At 46.9% G+C, this 20,823-nt stretch overlaps 1 protein-coding gene across 7 annotated transcripts in view; it reads right to left on the bottom strand.

Annotated features, from left to right (window-relative positions):
• ARHGEF39 (Rho guanine nucleotide exchange factor 39) overlaps positions 1-20,823 on the bottom strand; it is a 71,368-nt gene that overhangs the window by 30,660 nt on the left and 19,885 nt on the right. For all 7 annotated transcript variants that reach the window (XM_048834650.2, XM_048834647.2, XM_048834648.2 and 4 more), the window contains exons 2-5: positions 20,418-20,514; positions 20,111-20,299; positions 2,829-2,923; positions 1,396-1,516 (exon numbers count right to left, since the gene is read on the bottom strand). In XM_048834650.2, the coding sequence (XP_048690607.2) occupies positions 1,396-1,516; positions 2,829-2,923; positions 20,111-20,248 (354 nt within the window). In that variant the 5' untranslated portion in view covers positions 20,249-20,299; positions 20,418-20,514. The remainder of the gene's footprint in view (positions 1-1,395; positions 1,517-2,828; positions 2,924-20,110; positions 20,300-20,417; positions 20,515-20,823) is intronic.

Consider the following 20,823-nt stretch of genomic DNA (forward strand, 5'->3'; position numbering starts at 1 on the left):
TCCTCTCCATACTGTGCTGCCCAGTGCAGCATTCTGGGAGCTGACCTTGCCTGTGAAGACTGAGGCAAAAAAAGCATTGAGTACTTCAGCTTTTTCCCCTTCATCTGTCACTAGGTTGCCTCCCCCATTCAGTAATGGTCCAACACCCCTTTTATGCCCTTGTAAAAGAGCATGAAGAGTCACTGGGAACATCCACCATCCTGATGGACACGGCTAGTCAAAAAATATCTGGTCCTGTGCGTGAGACACATGTACACTTATAGTGGGATCCAGACTGACACATACCTAAAGAGCCACCAGAACTCCCAAATCCTATCTAAACGCATCTGACACTAACTGATTTTGTGACATTCGGCAAGCCACTTCTCCCTCTCCAAGCCACCATTTCCCACTTTCAGAGAGGATAACAGTACTGACCCACCTTATAAACGTATGTATGTGTGTGCATGAGAAAGATAAACTAGTTCTTATAAATACTTTTAAAAAGAGTGTCTAAAGTAGATCTAGGAATGAAGAGCTCACTAATTTCACTTGTCACCAGTTTAATATGATGTGGAGATGCAGCCTTGCATCATCTTATGGTGAGAACTAAAAACAAGTGTATCTGAGAGATGTGCCTATCCTCCAAGGAGGCCAACAGAGTGCATGTATGCATGCACCCAGAGGTGGGCAAAAGCACATCCTTAATGCTTCCCACCACAATGTCTCCGGAAGTTGGGAAATCTGCACTGATATTAAAATTTTAAAAAGTCAGAGGGTCAAGGGGGTCCTTCTGAGGAAGACTTTTACCCTTCATGCAATTCCCCTAACTTTAGGATACAAGTCATTTAAAAGAGGATTTTATGTAAGACATACTATGTGTTTTGAGAGGGACCTGGCAAGAATGGAAGGGAGGTCTCTTCCCCATCTCCTATAGGAGAAGGTAGATTTGAGGAGGTGGCAAAGGAAAGATATCCTAGCTGGGAGTCCCCCTGTCAGGGTTCTCTTGGTGCTTTACCCAGTAATGGAAAAGGCTAGGAGCTCTGGTAATTCTCCAGCCAATTCTGGTAATTGTCCAGCTCCTCCTTCCTAATGATTCCTTTTCAAATTCCCTTGACTGGTGAGTTCGCACTGAGCCAGCCAAAGGAGGAGCAGGAGCCAAATTCCCCAAAACCGGAAGGGAAACTCTTGATTTTAGAAGAGGAAAAGCTGTGCTCCCTCATGATCCCCTTTTATTTAAATCTCTAGTTTTGAAAGTGTGACGTGCTAAATAAGTACTGAATATTTCATCATGGGGGGGCGGGGAGGGGTAACAGTTTGGAACAGGAAACAACTGGTCCCTCACAGCTAACTCGGGAATGAAAGAGTGGCATGGCACAAAAAAAAAAAAAAAAAAAGGGCAGAGGGGGCACTCACCTGCAGGGTTTTCTTAGCTTGCTCCAAGTTTTCAGCATAGTGGCCATAGAGCTCCATATTCTGACAGAAACCCTCCAATCCTAGCCCCAAGTGCCCTCTTTCCAAGTGAAGCAGCAGAATCCTGTGTGCAACGACAGCAACTCAATGAGAGGGCTACATGATCACCAAAATTGCCTTGGCTCCCTCTAGTTCAAGTTCTGTTCTATCCATTTTGGGATCTGTCACCCCTCTCACACCCAGAAATTAAATCCAGGATTCATACTCAAGGGATCCAGTAGGAACTAAACAGAATATTCTCTAAAACATTGGAAAGCTCACTTTCTATGGCTAAAAAAGCCCTACCCAGCAAGTGACCAGCGTGTGGGTAGGCATATGAATAGTTTAATAATATAGTACCTTATATGCGCAATAGCTTATGGCTAATATAAAAATATATATAAATTTAGAATCAATAACTCCAAAAACCAGAAACAAATTTTAAACACACAACTTAAAATACAAAATTAGCCCTTCTCTAAAATCAGTTACACCTGTAAAATCACCACCCGTAAAATGATATATGCAATAAGAAAAAAAAAATTAGGAATACATTATTTCACTGAGGTCAAAGGTAGCCTCTCTTTCACATACTTTTTCTTATTTTTATGGCTGATCAGGCAAATAGGGGAACAGCCCAAATATCTGTACATAGCAAATATTCTAATTTCTGAGCTGACATGGTAAAAGGCATCTGGGCCAGGAATGGAGACAAACTATATATTTCTCAGATGGCAGTACAGGTTACAAGACAACAAACAGCATGTTTAGTTTTCAACCTGGCTAGACTGAGATGGACAAAGAATTATGTCTCTCAGTACCAGCATACCTCACTTCCAAATAGGCCATCTATGTAGTATGGAAATGGAGGCCTATAAAGGCCCTCCCCTTAATAGACTGTTGTTCAAAATTCGTGACTGAGTCCCCAATGAAGTGATCAGACAGCAGAGTGGAGTGCAGGACATCGTTAAGAGCAGGTATAGTAAAATACGATGAGCCGGGCATACAGCGAGGCTCACTGACAATCGATGGACTGCACCTTGTCGCCAAGTGGTACATACGGGAACTGAAACGACCACTCGGCCAACCTCCAAAGAGGTGGGAAGATTTTATCATGAAAATACATGGCCACACATGGAGAAGGAAGGCCAGGATACGAGAAGAATGGAAGATGTGTTGTGATCGGTGCAATCTATACAAGGGCTGAAGGACCAATCCATCAAGGTGATCAGGGTGTTCAAAATATCCAAATATTTCTCATAGCTATGGATTATCTGGATAGATGTGCGCAGGTCAGCAGCTCCCTGGGCACATCTCCAAGCCCCACCAATGTTAGTTATCTTCCACCGACGCACTCTCCCACCCATGTGTGGTACTCCCTCAAGCCGGTCACTTACTGGCTGGTGCAATGTATGGATTCCAGGCGACCGAAGATGGCTTCCCGCACAGCTGGCTGCAGTGTCCCTTTGGCCTTCAGAATTGTCACAAAATACTAACCAGGAAAGAGAAGTACACAGAAGGGTTATACCCACAGTCCACACAAGGAAGCAGCTACACTCAGCCCGCAGCAACACCAAGAAACTGCAGGACCCCCCACCCTCAACAGCAGTGAGAGCAAGCATAAGAGAGCTCCTACCCTACTGGCATCAAGAAGGTAAGGCTATTCCTCAGTGACTGTCTTTCCCCATCATCGTACGCAGGTGATGAGCGCCCAAGGCAGCCCCACCGCTATCCCCAGGAAAAGGTCAGCAACTCTTAGGGCTTTATAGTCTGTTATTTTGTTTTACGACAACAAATGAGAATATTATCACCTTCCTTATAAACTTAGTTTATTCCTCACTGGACCATCAAACTTTCTGGGCCAACCCCCTGATAGCAGCAACCATGCCACTGCACTGGAGGACCTTGGCCAGCACAAATTTATTTGAAAACTCACAGGTCTCAGAGCCATGAACAGAGGTAGACTGCACAGAGCTGGACGGGATTTTTTTTTTTTTTTTTGTTTAAGTATGTTAAGATTCTTTTTGTTCCTAAGTGGTAGAATTTTCAATAATACAGAAAAGGAAATGTTCAATAAGTGCTCCTGTTCTTTATTTGGAAAAAAGCCAGATGATATAGTCTCAGCATCATCTGATGAAGAAACTTTCTTGTCCAACAGTAAGTTGGGAGGCTGTTAAACAGCAGCTACGAAAGTAAGATATTTTTAAAATCAGCAGGTCCAGATAATTTGCATCAAAGAGTCCCAAAAGAACTGGTGGAGGAGCTCTTGGAATCCTGGGGAAGTTACAGAGGACTGGCAGAAAGCTAATGTACCAATTTAAAAAAGGGTAAAAGGATGACCTGTGCAATTATAGGCGTGTCAGCCCAACATAGATTCCAGGAAAAGAAAAGCATTGGGTGATACAGGATTTGATTGATAATTATATTCCTTTAATTCTTTAATACTGGATTTAGGGACACTGGTTTAAGTTTGGCTGATAAAGGTAAGGAAAGCATAAAATCATAGACACATAGGACTATAAGCCCTGGTCTACACTAGGACTTTAGATCGAATTTAGCAGCGTTAAATCGATTTAAACCTGCACCCGTCCACACAATGAAGCCCTTTATTTCGACTTAAAGGGCTCTTAAAATCGATTTCCTTACTCCACCCCTGACAAGTGGATTAGCGCTTAAATCGACGTTGCCGGCTCGAATTTGGGGTACTGTGGACACAATTCGATGGTATTGGCCTCCGGGAGCTATCCCAGAGTGCTCCATTCTGACCGCTCTGGACAGCGCTCTCAACTCAGATGCACTGGCCAGGTAGACAGGAAAAGAACCGCGAACTTTTGAATCTCATTTCCTGTTTGGCCAGCGTGGCAAGCTGCAGGTGACCATGCAGAGCTCATCAGCAGAGGTGACCATGATGGAGTCCCAGAATCGCAAAAGAGCTCCAGCATGGACTGAACGGGAGGTACGGGATCTGATTGCTGTTTGGGGAGAGGAATCTGTGCTATCAGAACTCCGTTCCAGTTTTCGAAATGCCAAAACCTTTCTGAAAATCTCCCAGGGCATGAAGGACAGAGGCCATAACAGGGACCCGAAGCAGTGCCGCGTGAAACTGAAGGAGCTGAGGCAAGCCTACCAGAAAACCAGAGAGGCGAACGGCCGCTCTGGGTCAGAGCCCCAAACATGCCGCTTCTATGATGAGCTGCATGCCATTTTAGGGGGTTCAGCCACCACTACCCCAGCCGTGTTGTTTGACTCCTTCAATGGAGATGGAGGCAATACAGAAGTAGGTTTTGGGGACGAAGAAGATGATGAGGAGGAGGTTGTAGATAGCTCACAGCAAGCAAGCGGAGAAACCGGTTTTCCCGACAGCCAGGAACTGTTTCTCACCCTAGACCTGGAGCCAGTACCCCCCGAACCCACCCAAGGCTGCCTCCTGGACTCAGCAGGCGGAGAAGGGACCTCTGGTGAGTGTACCTTTTAAAATGCTATACATGGTTTAAAAGCAAGCATGTGAAAGGATTACTTTGCCCTGGCATTTGCGGTTCTGCCTTTGCAAAAGGTTTCTGGGGAGGGCAGCCTTATTTCGTCCTTCATGGTAGGACACTTTACCACTCCAGGCCAGCAACACGTACTGGGGAATCACTGTAGAACAAAGCATTGCAGTGTATGTTTGCTGGCATTCAACCAAAATCCGTTCACGCGGTGGGAGGAGGCAAAATGCGACCTTGTAACGAAAGCACATGTGCTATGTATGTAATGTTAACTTTCAAGGTTTACCCTGAAAGAGTGTAGCCACTGTTTTATAAAATGTGTCTTTTTAAATACCGCTGTCCCTTTTTTTTTCTCCACCAGCTGCATGTGTTTCAATGATCACAGGATCTTCTCCTTCCCAGAGGCTAGTGAAGCTTAGAAAGAAAAAAAAACGCACTCGCGATGAAATGTTCTCCGAGCTCATGCTGTCCTCCCACACTGACAGAGCACAGACGAATGCGTGGAGGCAAATAATGTCAGAGTGCAGGAAAGCACAAAATGACCGGGAGGAGAGGTGGAGGGCTGAAGAGAGTAAGTGGCGGGCTGAAGAGAGTAAGTGGCGGGCTGAAGACAGGGCTGAAGCTCAAAGGTGGCGGCAGCGTGATGAGAGGAGGCAGGATTCAATGCTGAGGCTGCTGCAGGACCAAACCAGTATGCTCCAGTGTATGGTTGAGCTGCAGCAAAGGCAGCTGGAGCACAGACTGCCACTGCAGCCCCTCTGTAACCAACCGCCCTCCTCCCCAAGTTCCATAGCCTCCACACCCAGACGCCCAAGAACACGGTGGGGAGGCCTCCGGCCAACCAGCCACTCCCCCACAGAGGATTGCCCAAAAAAAAGAAGGCTGTCATTCAATAAATTTTAAAGTTGTAAACTTTTAAAGTGCTGTGCTTAAAGTGCTGTGTGGCATTTTCCTTCCCTCCTCCACCACCCCTCCTGGGATACCTTGGTAGTCATCCCCCTATTTGTGTGATGAATGAATAACGAATGCATGACTGTGAAGCAGCAATGACTTTATTGGCTCTGCAAGCAATGATTAAAGGGAGGAGGGGAGGGTGGTTAGCTTACAGGGAAGTAGAGTGAACCAAGGGGCGGGGGGGTTCATCAAGGAGAAACAAACAGAACTTTTACACCGTAGCCTGGCCAGTCATGAAACTGTTTTTCAAAGCTTCTCTGATGCGTACCGCGCCCTCCTGTGCTCTTCTAACCGCCCTGGTGTCTGGCTGCGCGTAACCAGCAGCCAGGCGATTTGCCTCAACCTCCCACCCCGCCATAAACGTCTCCCCCTTACTCTCACAGATATTGTGGAGCACACAGCAAGCAGTAATAACAGTGGGAATATTGGTTTCGCTGAGGTCTAAGCGAGTCAATAAACTGCGCCAGCGCGCCTTTAAACGTCCAAATGCACATTCTACCACCATTCTGCACTTGCTCAGCCTGTAGTTGAACAGCTCCTGACCACTGTCCAGGCTGCCTGTGTACGGCTTCATGAGCCATGGCATTAAGGGGTAGGCTGGGTCCCCAAGGATACATATAGGCATTTCAACATCCCCAACAGTTATTTTCTGGTCTGGGAATAAAGTCCCTTCCTGCAGCTTTTGAAACAGACCAGAGTTCCTGAAGATGCGAGCATCATGCACCTTTCCCGGCCATCCCACGTTGATGTTGGTGAAACGTCCCTTGTGATCCACCAGAGCTTGCAGCACTATTGAAAAGTACCCCTTGCGGTTTATGTACTCGGCGGCTTGGTGCTCCGGTGCCAAGATAGGGATATGGGTTCCATCTATAGCCCCACCACAGTTAGGGAATCCCATTGCAGCAAAGCCATCCACTATGACCTGCACATTTCCCAGGGTCACTACCCTTGATATCAGCAGATCTTTGATTGCGTGGGCTACTTGCATCACAGCAGCCCCCACAGTAGATTTGCCCACTCCAAATTGATTCCCAACTGACCGGTAGCTGTCTGGCGTTGCAAGCTTCCACAGGGCTATCGCCACTCGCTTCTCAACTGTGAGGGCTGCTCTCATCTTGGTATTCATGCGCTTCAGGACAGGGGAAAGCAAGTCACAAAGTTCCATGAAAGTGCCCTTACGCATGCGAAAGTTTCGTAGCCACTGGGAATCGTCCCAGACCTGCAACACTATGCGGTCCCACCAGTCTGTGCTTGTTTCCCGAGCCCAGAATCGGCGTTCCACAGCATGAACCTGCCCCATTAGCACCATGATGCATGCATTGTCAGGGCCCATGCTTTCAGAGAAATCTGTGTCCATGTCCTGATCACTCACGGGACCGCGCTGACGTCGCCTCCTCGCCCGGTATCGCGTTGCCATGTTCTGGTGCTGCATATACTGCTGAATAATGCGTGTGGTGGTTAATGTGCTCCTAATTGCCAAAGTGAGCTGAGCGGGCTCCATGCTTGCCGTGGTATGGCGTCCGCACAGAAAAAAGGCGCGGAACGATTGTCTGCCGTTGCTCTGACGGAGGGAGGGGCGACTGACGACACGGCTTACAGGGTTGGCTTCAGGGAGCTAAAATCAACAAAGGGGGTGCCTGTACATCAAGGAGTATTTCAGGCAGGACTGCACGGAGGGTTCCAATAAGAAATGGTGCACCTAAGTTATCGTTGTTATTGGAACAAGGAGGTTAGCCTGGCCTCTGATTGATACATGGCTAGATTTACCTCGCTGCACCTTCTCTGTGAGTGACTGCAGTGTGACCTAGAGGAATGAGTCCCCTAGACAGGGGAGGAGGCAAATGAGTACAAAACAAATCTGGTCTATTTCTTGTTTTGACCCACTCCATCTATCTTTTACATCTTTGGCTGGCAGCAGACGGTGCAGAAGGACTGCATGCCATCCACATCTCATGGCTGCTTGGCAGAAGATGGTACAGTACGCCTGCTAGCCATCCCCATCTCTTGCCTGCCTGGCAGAAGATGGTGCAATACGACTGCTAGCAATCCTCATCTCTTGCCTGCCTGGCAGAAGATGGTACAGTACGACTGCTAGCAGTCCGTATCGCCTGCCTGCTCACCATAAGACGGTTCAATAGGACTGACTGCAGGACTAAAGAGAATGACCTGGTCAAGTCACTCCAAATTTAGTCCCTGCGCCCATGTCTGCCCAGGCGCTCCCAGCCGACGCGGCCAGGAGCACCTCGGACACGATGAGGACGACTACCAATCGTATTGCACCGTCTGCTGCCAGAAGGCAAGGGGTTGCTGCTACTGTGCAGCAAAGCCGTACCGCGTCTGCCAGCACCCAGGAGACATAGGGTGACGGTTACCTGAGCGGGCTCCATGCTTGCTGTGGTATGGCGTCTGCACAGGTAACTCAGGAAAAAAGGCGCGAAATGATTGTCTGCCCTTGCTTTCACGGAGGGAGGGAGGGAACGGGGGCCTGATGACACGTACCCAGAACCACCCGCGACAATGTTTTAGCCCCATCAGAGCGCTCCATTGTGACTGCTCTGGACAGCACTCTCAGATGCCCGATTGTTTGCCATTGCTCTGACGCTGGGAGGGGCGCTTACAGGGTTGGCTTCAGGGAGCTAAAATCAACAAAGGGGGTGGCTTTACATCAAGGAGTATTTCAGGCAGGACTTCACAGAGGGTTCCAATAAGAAATGGTGCACCTAAGTTATTGTCCTTATTGGAGCAAGAAGGTTAGCCTGGCCTCTGATTGATACATGGCTAGATTTACCTCGCTGCATCTTGACTGCAGTGTGATCTAGAAGAATGAGTCCCCTAGACAGGGGAGGGGGGGGAAGCAAATGAGTACAAAACAAATCTGGTCTATTTCTTGTTTTGACCCACTCCATCTATCTTTTACATCTTTGGCTGGCAGCAGACGGACTGCATGCCATCCACATCTCATGACTGCTCGGCAGAAGATGGTACAGCACGACTGCTAGCAGTCCGTATCGCCTGCCCGCTCACCATAAGACGGTTCAATAGGACTGACTGCAGGACTAAAGAGAATGACCTGGTCAAGTCACTCCAAATTTAGTCCCTGTGCCCATGTCTGCCCAGGCGCTCCTGATCGACCTCACAGAGGCGACCAGGAGCACCTCAGACATGACGATGACGGCTACCAGTCGTACTGTACCGTCTGCTGCCACAAGGCAAGGGGTTGCTGCTACTGTGTAGCAATGCCGTACCGCGTCTGCCAGCACCCAGGAGACATAGGGTGACGGTTACCTGAGCGGGCTCCATGCTTGCCATGGTATGGCGTCTGCACAGGTAACTCAGGAAAAAAGGCGCGAAATGATTGTCTGCCCTTGCTTTCACGGGGGGAGGGAGGGAACGGGAGGCTGACGATATGTACCCAGAACCACCCGCGACAATGTTTTAGCCCCATCAGGCATTGGGATCTCAACCCAGAATTCCAATGGGCAGCGGAGACTGCGGGAACTGTGGGATAGCTACCCACAGTGCAACGCTCCGGAAGTCGACGCTTGCCTCGGTACTGTGGAAGCGCTCCGCCGAGTTAATGCACTTAATGCACTTAGAGCATTTTCTGTGGGGACACACACACTCGAATTTATAAAACCGATTTCTAAAAAACCGACTTCTATAAATTCGACCTTATTCCGTAGTGTAGACATACCCTAAGAAAAGGAGTACTTGTGGCACCTTAGAGACTAACCAATTTATTTGAGCATGAGCTTTCGTGAGCTACAGCTCACTTCATCGGATGCATACCGTGGAAACTGCAGCAGACTTTATATATACACAGAGAATATTAAACAATATCTCCTTCCACCCCAGTGTCCTGCTGGTAATAGCTTATCTAAAGTGATCATCAGGTTGGGCCATTTCCAGCACAAATCCAGGTTTTCTCACCCTCCACCCCCCCCTCTCTGTGTATATATAAAGTCTGCTGCAGTTTCCACGGTATGCATCCGATGAAGTGAGCTGTAGCTCACGAAAGCTCATGCTCAAATAAATTGGTTAGTCTCTAAGGTGCCACAAGTCCTCCTTTTCTTTTTGCGAATACAGACTAACACGGCTGTTACTCTGAAACCTGACATAGGACTATAGAAGATCTTGATGGGTCATTTACTCCAGTCCCCTGCACTGAAGCAGGATTATCTAGACTGTCCAGATGGTGTTTGTTTAACCTATTCTTAAAAACCTTCAGTGACCACTCTAGTTAATTTGTTCCACTAATTAACTACCCTTACAGTCTGGAAGTTTTTCCTAATGTCTAACCTAAATCTCCCTTACTGCAATTTACACCCATTATTTTTTGTCCTGTCCTCAGTGGATAAGGAGAACAATTTTATCGCACTTCACTTTATAACAGCCTTAAAGACTGCTATGCTCCCCTTTAGTCTTCTCTTCTCCAGACTAAACAAACACAGTTTTTTTCAATCTTTCCTCCTCAGGCATATTTTCTAGACCTTTGTTGCTCTCCTCTGGACTTTCTCCAATCTGTACACATCTTTCCTGACGTACGCTGCCCAGAACTGGACACAGTACTCCCGGGTAAGACCTTATCAGTGCTGAGTAGCGTGAGAGAATTACTTCTCATGTCTTGCTTGCAACATTCCTGCTAATACATCTCAGGATGATATTTGCCTTTTTTTTTTTGGTAACAGTATTACATTGTTGACTCATATTTAGTTTGTGATTCACTATAACTCCAGATCTTTTTTGTAGTACTCCTTCCTATGTAGTGATTTCCCATTTTGTATTTGTGCAATTGATTATTTCTTCCTAAATGTAGTACTGTGCACTTTTCCTTACTGAATTTCATCCTATTTATTTCAGATCATTTCTCCAGTTTGTCAAGGTCATTATTCTATTCCTGTCCTCCAAAATGCTCGTAATCCTCTCCTCTGCTGTCCCCAGCTTCGTATTGTCTGTAAGCATTATAAGTGTACTCTTTATGGCATTATCCAACTTATTTATGAAGATATGGAATAGAATCAAACCCAGGACAGACCCCTGCAGAACCCCACTTGATATGCCCTTTCAGCATGACTGCGAATCATTGATAACTCCTGCGTACAGTTTTCCAACCAGTTGTGCACCCAGCTTACAGCAGGATTGTCTAGGACAGTGGCTTTCAGCCTTTCTAGACTACTGTACCCCTTTCAGGAGTCTGATTTGCCTTGTGTACTCCAAGTTTCAACTCACTTTAAAAACTACTTGTTTACAAAATCAGGCATAAAAACACAAAAGTGTCACAGCACATGATTACTGAAAAATTGCTTACTTTCTCATTTTTACCATATAATTATAAAATAAATCAATTGGAATATAAATATTGTATTTATATTTCAATGTATAGTATATAGAGCCATATAAACAAGTCACTGTGTGTGAAATTTTAGTTTGTACTGATTTTGCTAGTGCTTTTTATGTAGCCTGTTATAAAACTAGGCAAATATCTAGATGAGTTGATGTACCTCCTGGAAGACCTCTGCATACCCACAGGGCTATGCATATTCCTGGTTGAGAACCACTGGTCTAGGCTATATGTCCCTAGTTTGCTTATGACAAGGTCGTGTTAAACAATATCAAAAGCCTTATGGAAGTCGAGATATGTCATATCTACTGCTTCCCCCTATCCTCAAGGCTTGTTACTCTGTCAAAGGAGGACATTAGGTTGGTTTGACATGCTTTGTTCTTGACAATGTAATGTAACAGACCTAGATTTCTGTAGGGTATTTGACTTGGTACCATACAACATTCTGATTAAGAAGCTAGAATGATATACAAATCAACATGGCACATGTTCACTAGATTAAGAAACTAGCTAAATGACAAGTCTCAAAATGCAATCGTAAATGGGGAATCGTCATTGAGTGACTGTTTCCAGTTAGGTCGCGCAGGTATTAGTTCTTGGCCCTTAACTAGTTAACATTTTTATCAATGAACTAGAAGAAAACAAAATCATCACTGATAAAGTTTACAAATAGCACAAAGATTGGAGACGTGGTAAATAATGAGGAGGGCAGGTCACTGATACAAAGCTATTTGGATCACTTGGCAGATTGGGTGCAAGCAAACAATGTGTTTCAATGTGGCTAAATGTCAAGTTATCCATTTAGGAGCAAAGAGTCTAGGCCAGGGATCGGCAACCTTTCAGAAGTGGTGTGCCGAGTCTTCATTTATTCACTGTAATTTAAGGTTTCGCGTGCCAGTAATACATTTTAATGTTTTTTAGAAGGTCTCTCTCTAGAAGTCTATATATTATATAACTAAACTATTGCCGTATGTAAAGTAAACAAGGTTTTCAAAATGTTTAAGAAGCTTTATTTAAAATTAAATTAAAATGCTGATCTTACGCCGCTGCCCCGCTCAACCCGATGCCAGCCTGGGGTTCCGTTCACCTAGGCCGGCAACAGGCTGAGCGGGGCCGGAGGCTGAGTGGGGCTGGTGGCCAGGACCCCAGACCGTCAGTGGGCTGAGCAGCTCAGCCAGCTGCCGGCCCCGCTCAGCCCGGGTCCCGGCTGCTGGCCCCGCTCAGCCCGCTGCCAGTCTGGGATCCCGGCCCTGCCCACATAGAGTGGGTACCTACCTTCTCTCTGGTTCTAGCCCATTCTCTTCCTCTCTGCACTGAGCTGAAGGTGGGAGTGCACTGAGCACAGAGCTGGGGGTGAAGGTGCAGGCTGAGTGTGGGAGTGCACTGAGCACAGGGTCTGGCCAGGAGCTAGAATGAGGGAGAGGGCTCAGGGTTGGGGCAGGAGGTTTGGGTGTGGAGCGCTTACCTGGGCAGCTCCCATTTGCTGTGAGGGGTGCAGGTGGGAATGTGAGGGGGTGGGTGGGTGCAGGAGCTCCCGTTTGGTGCTCAGGGTGGGGGTGGGAATGTGGGGGGTGCAAGAGTCAGGGCATGGGATGTGTGGGGGCTGGGGGTGTGTGAGGAGGGTGCAGAAGTCAGGGCAATGGGTGTGAGGGGGCTGGGTATGTGTGGGGGGTGCTGGAATCAGGGCTGGGGTCGTGGGGGGGTGCAGGGATCAGGGCAGGAGGATGGGGTGTGGGGGGGTCAGGGAAGAGGGCTGAGTGTGTGTGAGGGGGGTGCAGGGGTCAGGGCAGAGGGCTGGGGGTGTGTGCTATGGTCATGGGGGTGCTCCCAGTTCCCTGCCCAGAGTGGCTCACGGCAGGGGGCTAGAGGGGATATGCCCTCATTCCATGCCCCTTCCCTAAGGCCCCATCCTCTCCTCTTCTCCGCCTCCTCCCTGGAGCAGCGATTGTGCTGTGGCTCCGCTTCTTCTGCTCCCGCACAAGGGCCATCAGCTGATCGGTGGCAGGGAGGGAGAGGAGGAGAGACATGAACCCAGCATGCTGGGGGAAGAGGCGGGGGAGGGGGGAGCTTTCCTGCCCTGCAGCAGCAACCGCCAGGACCAAGCTCCTTCACCCTGCCCCCGCGCGGCAGCTGGGACCCAACAGGCAGCAGCGTGCCATTAAAGATCGGTTCACGTGCCATCTTTGGCACGCGGGTCATAGGTTGCCGACCCCTGGTCTAAGCCATGGTTACAGGATAGGGGACTTTATCGTTGGAAGCAGTGACTCTGAAGAGGATTTGGGCGTCATGGTGGATAATCAGCTGAACATGAGCTCCCATTGCAATGCTGTAGCTGAAAGAGCTAATATGATCCTTTTGTAACAAGAGGAATCTCAAGTTGGATAAAGAAGGGTTTTTAATCTTTGTATTTCGTACTGGTGTGGCCACTACTGGAATACTGTGTCCAGTTTTGGTGCCCACAATTGAGAGAGAATGCTGATAGACTGGAGAAAGTCCAGAGAAGAGTCACAAGAATGTTTAAAGGATTAGAAGACATGCCGTACAGCAAAAGACTCAAGGAGCTGAACCTTTTTAACCTCAAGAGAAGATTAAACAACAACTTTTTAACAGTTTGAAGCCTCCTGATGCCCCTAATGGCAGGTATGCATCTCTGCAACTCTCATAGATCACTACAGAAAGCACTCTAGGTCCTTTATTGGTTTACAGCAGTGTTTCTGCTGTAAACACTGGGTTTACAGTGGGTTTGGGCTGGGGGTGTGGGGGTGGGGTCACAAGGGTAAGGCCGGTGTTAGGGGGTGACAAGCAGAACAATTGCCCAGGGCCTGCAAACAAAGTTACATGCTTGAGCCCTAGGCTCCCTGTGTTATAGAGCCCCAGACAATTGCCTGCTTGCCACCCCCTAACACCAGCCCTGAGTATTATTAATAATTTACTTACTGATACTTAAAGTAGGGGGTCGCAATTTTTTCAACTGTCAATGGCGGTGGTGGTGGTCACAATTTATTTATTTTTAAATCCAAAGGGGGTCGCCAGCACAAAAATGTTCATAGAATCATAGAATATCAGGGTTGGAAGGGACCCCAGAAGGTCATCTAGTCCAACCCCCTGCTCGAAGCAGGAGCAATTCCCAGTTAAATCATCCCAGCCAGGGCTTTTTCAAGCCTGACCTTAAAAACCTCTAAGGAAGGAGATTCTACCTCTAAGGAAGGAGATGTTGAGAAACACTGGTTTACAGAGTTCCAGTCCCACCCCAAACCATAGTCTTAACAAAAACTCCACAAAGGTACAACTTCAAATGATCTCAGGTGACTTCTCATCACTGGCTGTTCATCTGGACCCTTCTTAAGCCTTGTGCCACTCTGGCTGCCAGTGGAGGAATGCCAGATTCTCCCCTTCCTGGTGTCCCCTGACAAATGCAGTACTTAAATAGTCCTTGTTATCCGGAGTTTAAACATATTGTCCCAAACAGCTACAACCCACCTTGTGTGGGCTTCTATCTCCTCTAGGAGATTCTGGGAACCCTTTTCAGCTGCCCCTGTCTGAGCTTTTGCTCCAGACAGTTCTGCCTCTCTAACCCCAGAGTAGGTCTTCTCTAGCCCTTCTCTTCCTATTTCCTCTTTATAGAACATGTTCCTGGCCCCCCACAGCTGGAACTGATAACTTCAACTTAATTATCCCCAGGTGTACTCAAATAGCTAAATGACAGGTTTCAGAGTAGCAGCCCTGTTAGTCTGTATTCGCAAAAAGAAAAGGAGTACTAGTGGCACCTTAGAGACTAACCAATTTATTTGAAAATAAGCTTTCGTGAGCTACAGCTCACTTCATCGGATGCATTCAGTGGAAAATACAGTGAGGAGATTTATATACACACAGAACATGAAAAAATGGGTGTTATCATACACACTGTAAGGAGAGTGATCACTTAAGATGAGCTATTACCAGTAGGAGAGTGGGGGCAGGGGGGAACCTTTTGTAGAGATAATCAAGGTGGGCCATTTCCAGCAGTTGACAAGAACATCTGAGGAACAGCGGAGGATGAAGGGGGGGGAATAAACATGGGGAAATAGTTTTACTTTGTGTAATGACCCATCCACTCCCAGTCTCTATTCAAGACTAAGTTAATTGTATCCAGTTTGCAAATTAATTTCAATTCAGCAGTCTCTCGGATCTGTTTTTGAAGTCTTTTTGTTGTAATATTGGGTCTGTAATCGAGTGACTAGAGAGACTGAAGCGTTCTCCAACTGGTTTATGAATGTTATAATTCTTGACATCTGATTTGTGTCCATTTATTCTTTTACGTAGAGACTGTCCAGTTTGACCAACGTACATGGCAGAGGGGCATTGCTGGCACATGATGGCATATATCATTCACCTGCACATTGGTGGATGTGCAGGTGAACGAGCCTCTGATAGTGTGGCTGATGTTATTAGGCCCTGTGATGGTGTCCCCTGAATAGATATGTGGACACAGTTGGCAACGGGCTTTGTTGTAAGGATAGGTTCCTGGGTTAGTGGTTCTGTTGTGTGGTGTGTGGTTGCTGATGAGTATTCGCTTCAGTTTTGGAGGCTGTCTGTAAGCAAGGACTGGCCTGTCTCCCAAGATCTGTGAGAGTGATGGGTCATCCTTCAGAATAGGTTGTAGATCCTTGATAATGCGTTGGAAAGGTTTTAGTTGGGGGCTGAAGGTGATGGCTAGTGGCATTCTGTTATTTTCTTTGTTGGGCCTGCCCTGTAGTAGGTGACTTCTGGGAACTCTTCTGGCTCTGACAATTTGTTTCTTCATTTCAGCAGGTATAGTACTGTAGTTGTAAGAATGCTTGATAGAGATCTTGTAGGTGTTTGTCTCTGTCTGAGGGGTTGGAGCAAATGTGGTTGTATCGCAGAGCTTGGCTGTAGACGATGGATCGTGTGGTGTGGTCTGGGTGAAAGCTGGAGGCATGTAGGTAGGAATAGCGGTCAGTAGGTTTCCAGTATAGGGTGGTGTTTATGTGACCATCGCTAATTAGCACCGTAGTGTCCAGGAAGTGGCTGTCTTGTGTGGACTGGACCAGGCTGAGGTTGATGGTGGGATGGAAATTGTTGAAAACATGGTGGAATTCCTCAAGGGCTTCTTTTCCATGGGTCCAGATGAAGAAGATGTTATCAATATAGCGCAAGTAGAGTAGGGGCATTAGGGGACGAGAGCTGAGGAAGCGTTGTTCTAAGTCAACCATAAAAATGTTGGCATACTGTGGGGCCATGTGGGTACCCATAGCAGTGCCGCTGATTTGAAGGTATACATTGTCCCCAAATGTGAAATAGTTATGGGTGAGGACAAAGTCACGAAGTTCAGCCACCAGGTTTGCCGTGACATTATCGGGGATACTGTTCCTGACGGCTTGTAGTCCATCTTTGTGTGGAATGTTGGTGTAGAGGGCTTCTACATCCATAGTGGCCAGGATGGTGTTATCAGGAAGATCACCGATGGATTATAGTTTCCTTAGGAAGTCAGTGGTGTTTATTCCCCCCCACCAGCCCCCCCTGCTCCTCAGACGTTCCTGTTAACTGCTGGAAATAGCCCACCTTGATTATCACTACAAAAGGTTTTCTCCGCCGCCCCCTCCCCGGCTCTCCTGCTGGTAATAGCTCATCTTAAGTGATCACTCTCCTTAGAGTGTGTATGATAACACCCATTTTTTCATGTTCTGTGTGTATATAAATCTTCTCACTGTATTTTCCACTGAATGCATCCGATGAAGTGAGCTGTAGCTCATGAAAGCTTATGCTCAAATAAATTGGTTAGTCTCTAAGGTGCCACTAGTACTCTTTTTCTTTTTTGAAATAGCTAAACTGGACCCACAGAAGTAGCTACTTAGGGCTTGGCTACACTTGCAAGTTAGAGCACATTAAATCAGACCTGGGCGCCCTAACTCCTGAGGTGTCCACACTGGCAAGGGACTTAGAGCGCCTGGACTCGGCAGCTGGAGCGCTCCTGGTAATCCACCTCCACGAGAAGCATAAAGCTTGCTGCGCCCCAGCTGAAACGCCCAGGTGTCAGTGTAGACAATGTGTTGCATTACTGCGCTGTGATTGGCCTCCGGAAACATCCCATAATCCCCTGAAGTCAAGTGGCCCGTGTGGATGTCCCCTTTCAAAGCTCTGTTTCTGACAGCCTGCTGCTTATCTGCTCCGGGACACAAAGCAAACCATTACTGTGGAATGCTGCTGCTGCCAAGGCAGGCGTGTGTGTGTGTGTGGAATTTACAAGACAGTATGCTGATACTCTCTGCCTCCCAAAACACACTGTCTCTCCCACCACATACACACAACACACTCCCCACCACTTGAAAAGCACGTTGCAGCCACCTGCACACTGGGACAGCTACCACAATCATAGAATACCAGGGTTGGAAGGGACCTCAGGAGGTCATCTAGTCCAACCCTCTGCTCAAAGCAGGACCAATACCCAACTAAATCATCCCGGCCAGGGCTTTCTCAAGCCTGACCTTAAAAAACCTCTAAGGAAGGAGATTCCACCACCTCCCTGGATAACCAATTCCAGTGCTTCACCACCCTCCTAGTGAAATAGTGTTTCCTAATATCCAACCTAAACCTCCCCCACGACAACTTGAGACCATTGCTCCTTGTTCCGTCATCTGCTACCACTGAGAACAGACTAGATCAATCCTCTTTAGAATCCCCTTTCAGGTAGCTGAAAGCAGCTATCAAATCCCCACTCATTCTTCTCTTCTGCAGACTAAATAAGCCCAGTTCCCTCAGCCTCTCCTCATAAATCACGTGCTCCAGCCCCCTAATCATTTTTGTTACCCTCCACTGGACTCTTTCCAATTTTTCCACATTCTTCTTGTAGCGTGGGGCCCAAAACACACTGCTCTCTATGGCGTTGCAAGAGCTGCTAATGTGGCCACGCCACTGCGCTTGCAGCTGACAGTGTAAACACACGGCAGCATTTTCCCTGCTGCTGTCTCCAAAGGCTGGTTTAACTCCCAGCGCTCTACACCTACAAGTGAAGCCAAGCCCTTAGCCACAGGGGTCTGGTACCATTCCCTCCTAAATGGATCAGGCACACTATGACAGGCTTGATCATAGTCTCTAAGTACCTACATGGGAAACAGAAATTTGGTAATAGAAGACTCTTCAATCTAGGAGACAAAAGGTAAAACAATGGTTGGAAGTTGAAGCTAGATAAATTCAGACTGGGAGTAAGCGGCACATTTTTAGCAGTGGATGTAACCAACTATTGGAACAAATTACCAAGGATTACCACTGGCATTTAAAACAAAAACAAAAAATCAAGACTTGATTTTCTAGATCTATTTTTTAAAAGAACTGCTCTAGTTTAAACAGAACTTAGTTCAGGGAAGTCCTATGGCCTGTGTTACAGATGAAATCAGAGATCATCAGGGTCTCTTCTGTCTTTATAATCTATCAATCTAGCCACAGAAATCACACAAACCTCAGGAAATTAAGAAACACGCTTCTCAATCCCAAAGAAAGTGTACAGCAAGAGTTTGCCTACTACTCTATGAAAAAGGCAGCCAGAATGCTGCTGTGTGGCCTCCAGTACGACCCCTACCAAGACAGAAGAATGGAGGTATGACTGTATACCCTATATTCAACATAATATTATTACGATATGATTATGGCATAATTATGATGCATTTTGTACAAGGTGGGTCACATAAGATTCATTGGGAAAGTTATGATTTGCTGAATATGATTATTCTGTTTGTATGAATGCATCATTTTTCTATCTGAAGTTACGAATATTGACAAATATCTGTATTTCACATGTAGTCACACCTGGGTAACGCTCACTAGGCAAAATGCTTCCAGTCTAGATAGCCGGTTGTGAAGGGCCTATTCAAGGTAATGGGCCATTAGGAAGAACAATAAGCCTTAGGAGAAGCTTACCCCCACCAGGTGAGCCTTCCTGAGAATGCTCCGGACAGCCTGTAAGTAATGGCTGCTAATGATTCAACAAGGTATATAAGGGCATGTGACCAGCCCACATGACACGGAACTCCATTATGGATACCAGTGTTTTTTCCACAAAGGGTTTCCGCCTTCTGCTAAAGCTATATAAGGCAGGGAGTGACATCACTGGTTTTCTTCACTTCCCCACAACTGAACACCTAAGAGAAGCTCCAAAAGAGAAGGACTTGGAACAGGGGTGGGGATCCCAAGCTGCAAAGCAAGTGCAGCTTGTGCCTTGAGAATCTGCAAGCCTGCTTGTAACATCAGTCAGGGTGAGAATTGTTAATTCAAATCCTATCCTTCTAGTATGTTAAGCTCAGTTTGCGTTTTTGTTTATTTACTTGGTAATCTGCTTTGATCTGTTTGCTATCACTTATAATCTTTTTGTAGTTAATAAACTTAATTTATGTTTTAATCTAAACCAGTAAGTTTGGAGTGAAGTGCTTGGAAATCTTAGCTCAAGGGGTAGGGGCTGGTGCATTTCCTCTCCACATTGAGGGAGGAGCAAACTCTATCATCTTACGCTTTACAGTTCCACGTGCAGTGCAAGACTGTATAATTTTTGGGTTTATACTCCAGAAGGGGGTGCATGCCTGGGGAGTTGGGAGTTATCTTGGCTGTAGCCTCCCTATTGTTGATTCATGCAGTGGCTGGTCAGAAAGCCTGCATGTAACTGCAGCTGGGTCTGTCTCTACCTGCGTGAATGCTGGTGGTAGGACCTGGAGTGGGTCTGCAGCTTGTCACAGCAGCACAGTGTGAGAGGGAGCCCAGGCTGGTGAGTCAGAGTGCTCAGTGATACCCCAGTTCCAGGTGGCACCCTGGGGGGAACCCGTCACAGGGGGATGGCAAAAAGGGACCTACTAGCCCCTGGACACCAACACATCAGGGTGTCACTACCTCATGAGGAAGCCCTGATACTCACTGTGGTCACCAAGTCCAGCTGCTCCAGGTATTTCTGCTCCGTTTCCACCAGTTCCTTGGCTGTCCGGCTACATTTCCTCTCCCAGCGAGCCCTCTGCTCTTCCACAGTGTTGACTGCGGCCACAGGCTGCAGTAGCATAACGCTTATAATTGATTCAAGGGTGCGGATGCAGGCAGCTGATATCTTTCCCTGAAGTAATAAAAGCCACAAACATCTGAGATAAAAGTGCACCCTGGATAGTGGGATTTTGTGCTCTGCTACTGTTTACCCTTCATTATGTAGGAAAGGAAACAGAAAGGTTACTAACCAGTAACAGTTATTCTTTGAGAAATGCCTGTGTGAATTTATACTTGTGGGTTTTACAACCCTCATGTCAAACTGTAGAACTGTCTTGAAAATGTGACCTAGAGGAAAAAAAAAAAAGAGGTTACAAAAGGCAAAAAATTCAATAATGGGGGATTTCAACTATCCTCATATTGACTGAGTACATGTCACCTCATGAAGAGATGCAGAGATAAAATTTATAAACACAGCTTCTTGGGGCAGTTTGTCCTGGAACCCACAAGGGGACACAGGATCTGGTCCAAAAGGCGACTATAGCTAAACTGTTCCATAGCGACCATAAGATAATTAAATGTAACATCCTTGTAGAGTGGAAAATACCAAAGAAACCCACCACAGTAGCATTTAACTTCTAAGTGGGGAACAACACT

Source organism: Caretta caretta, chromosome 5, assembly GCF_965140235.1.
Source record: "Caretta caretta isolate rCarCar2 chromosome 5, rCarCar1.hap1, whole genome shotgun sequence".
Taxonomy (NCBI): Eukaryota; Metazoa; Chordata; order Testudines; family Cheloniidae; genus Caretta; species Caretta caretta.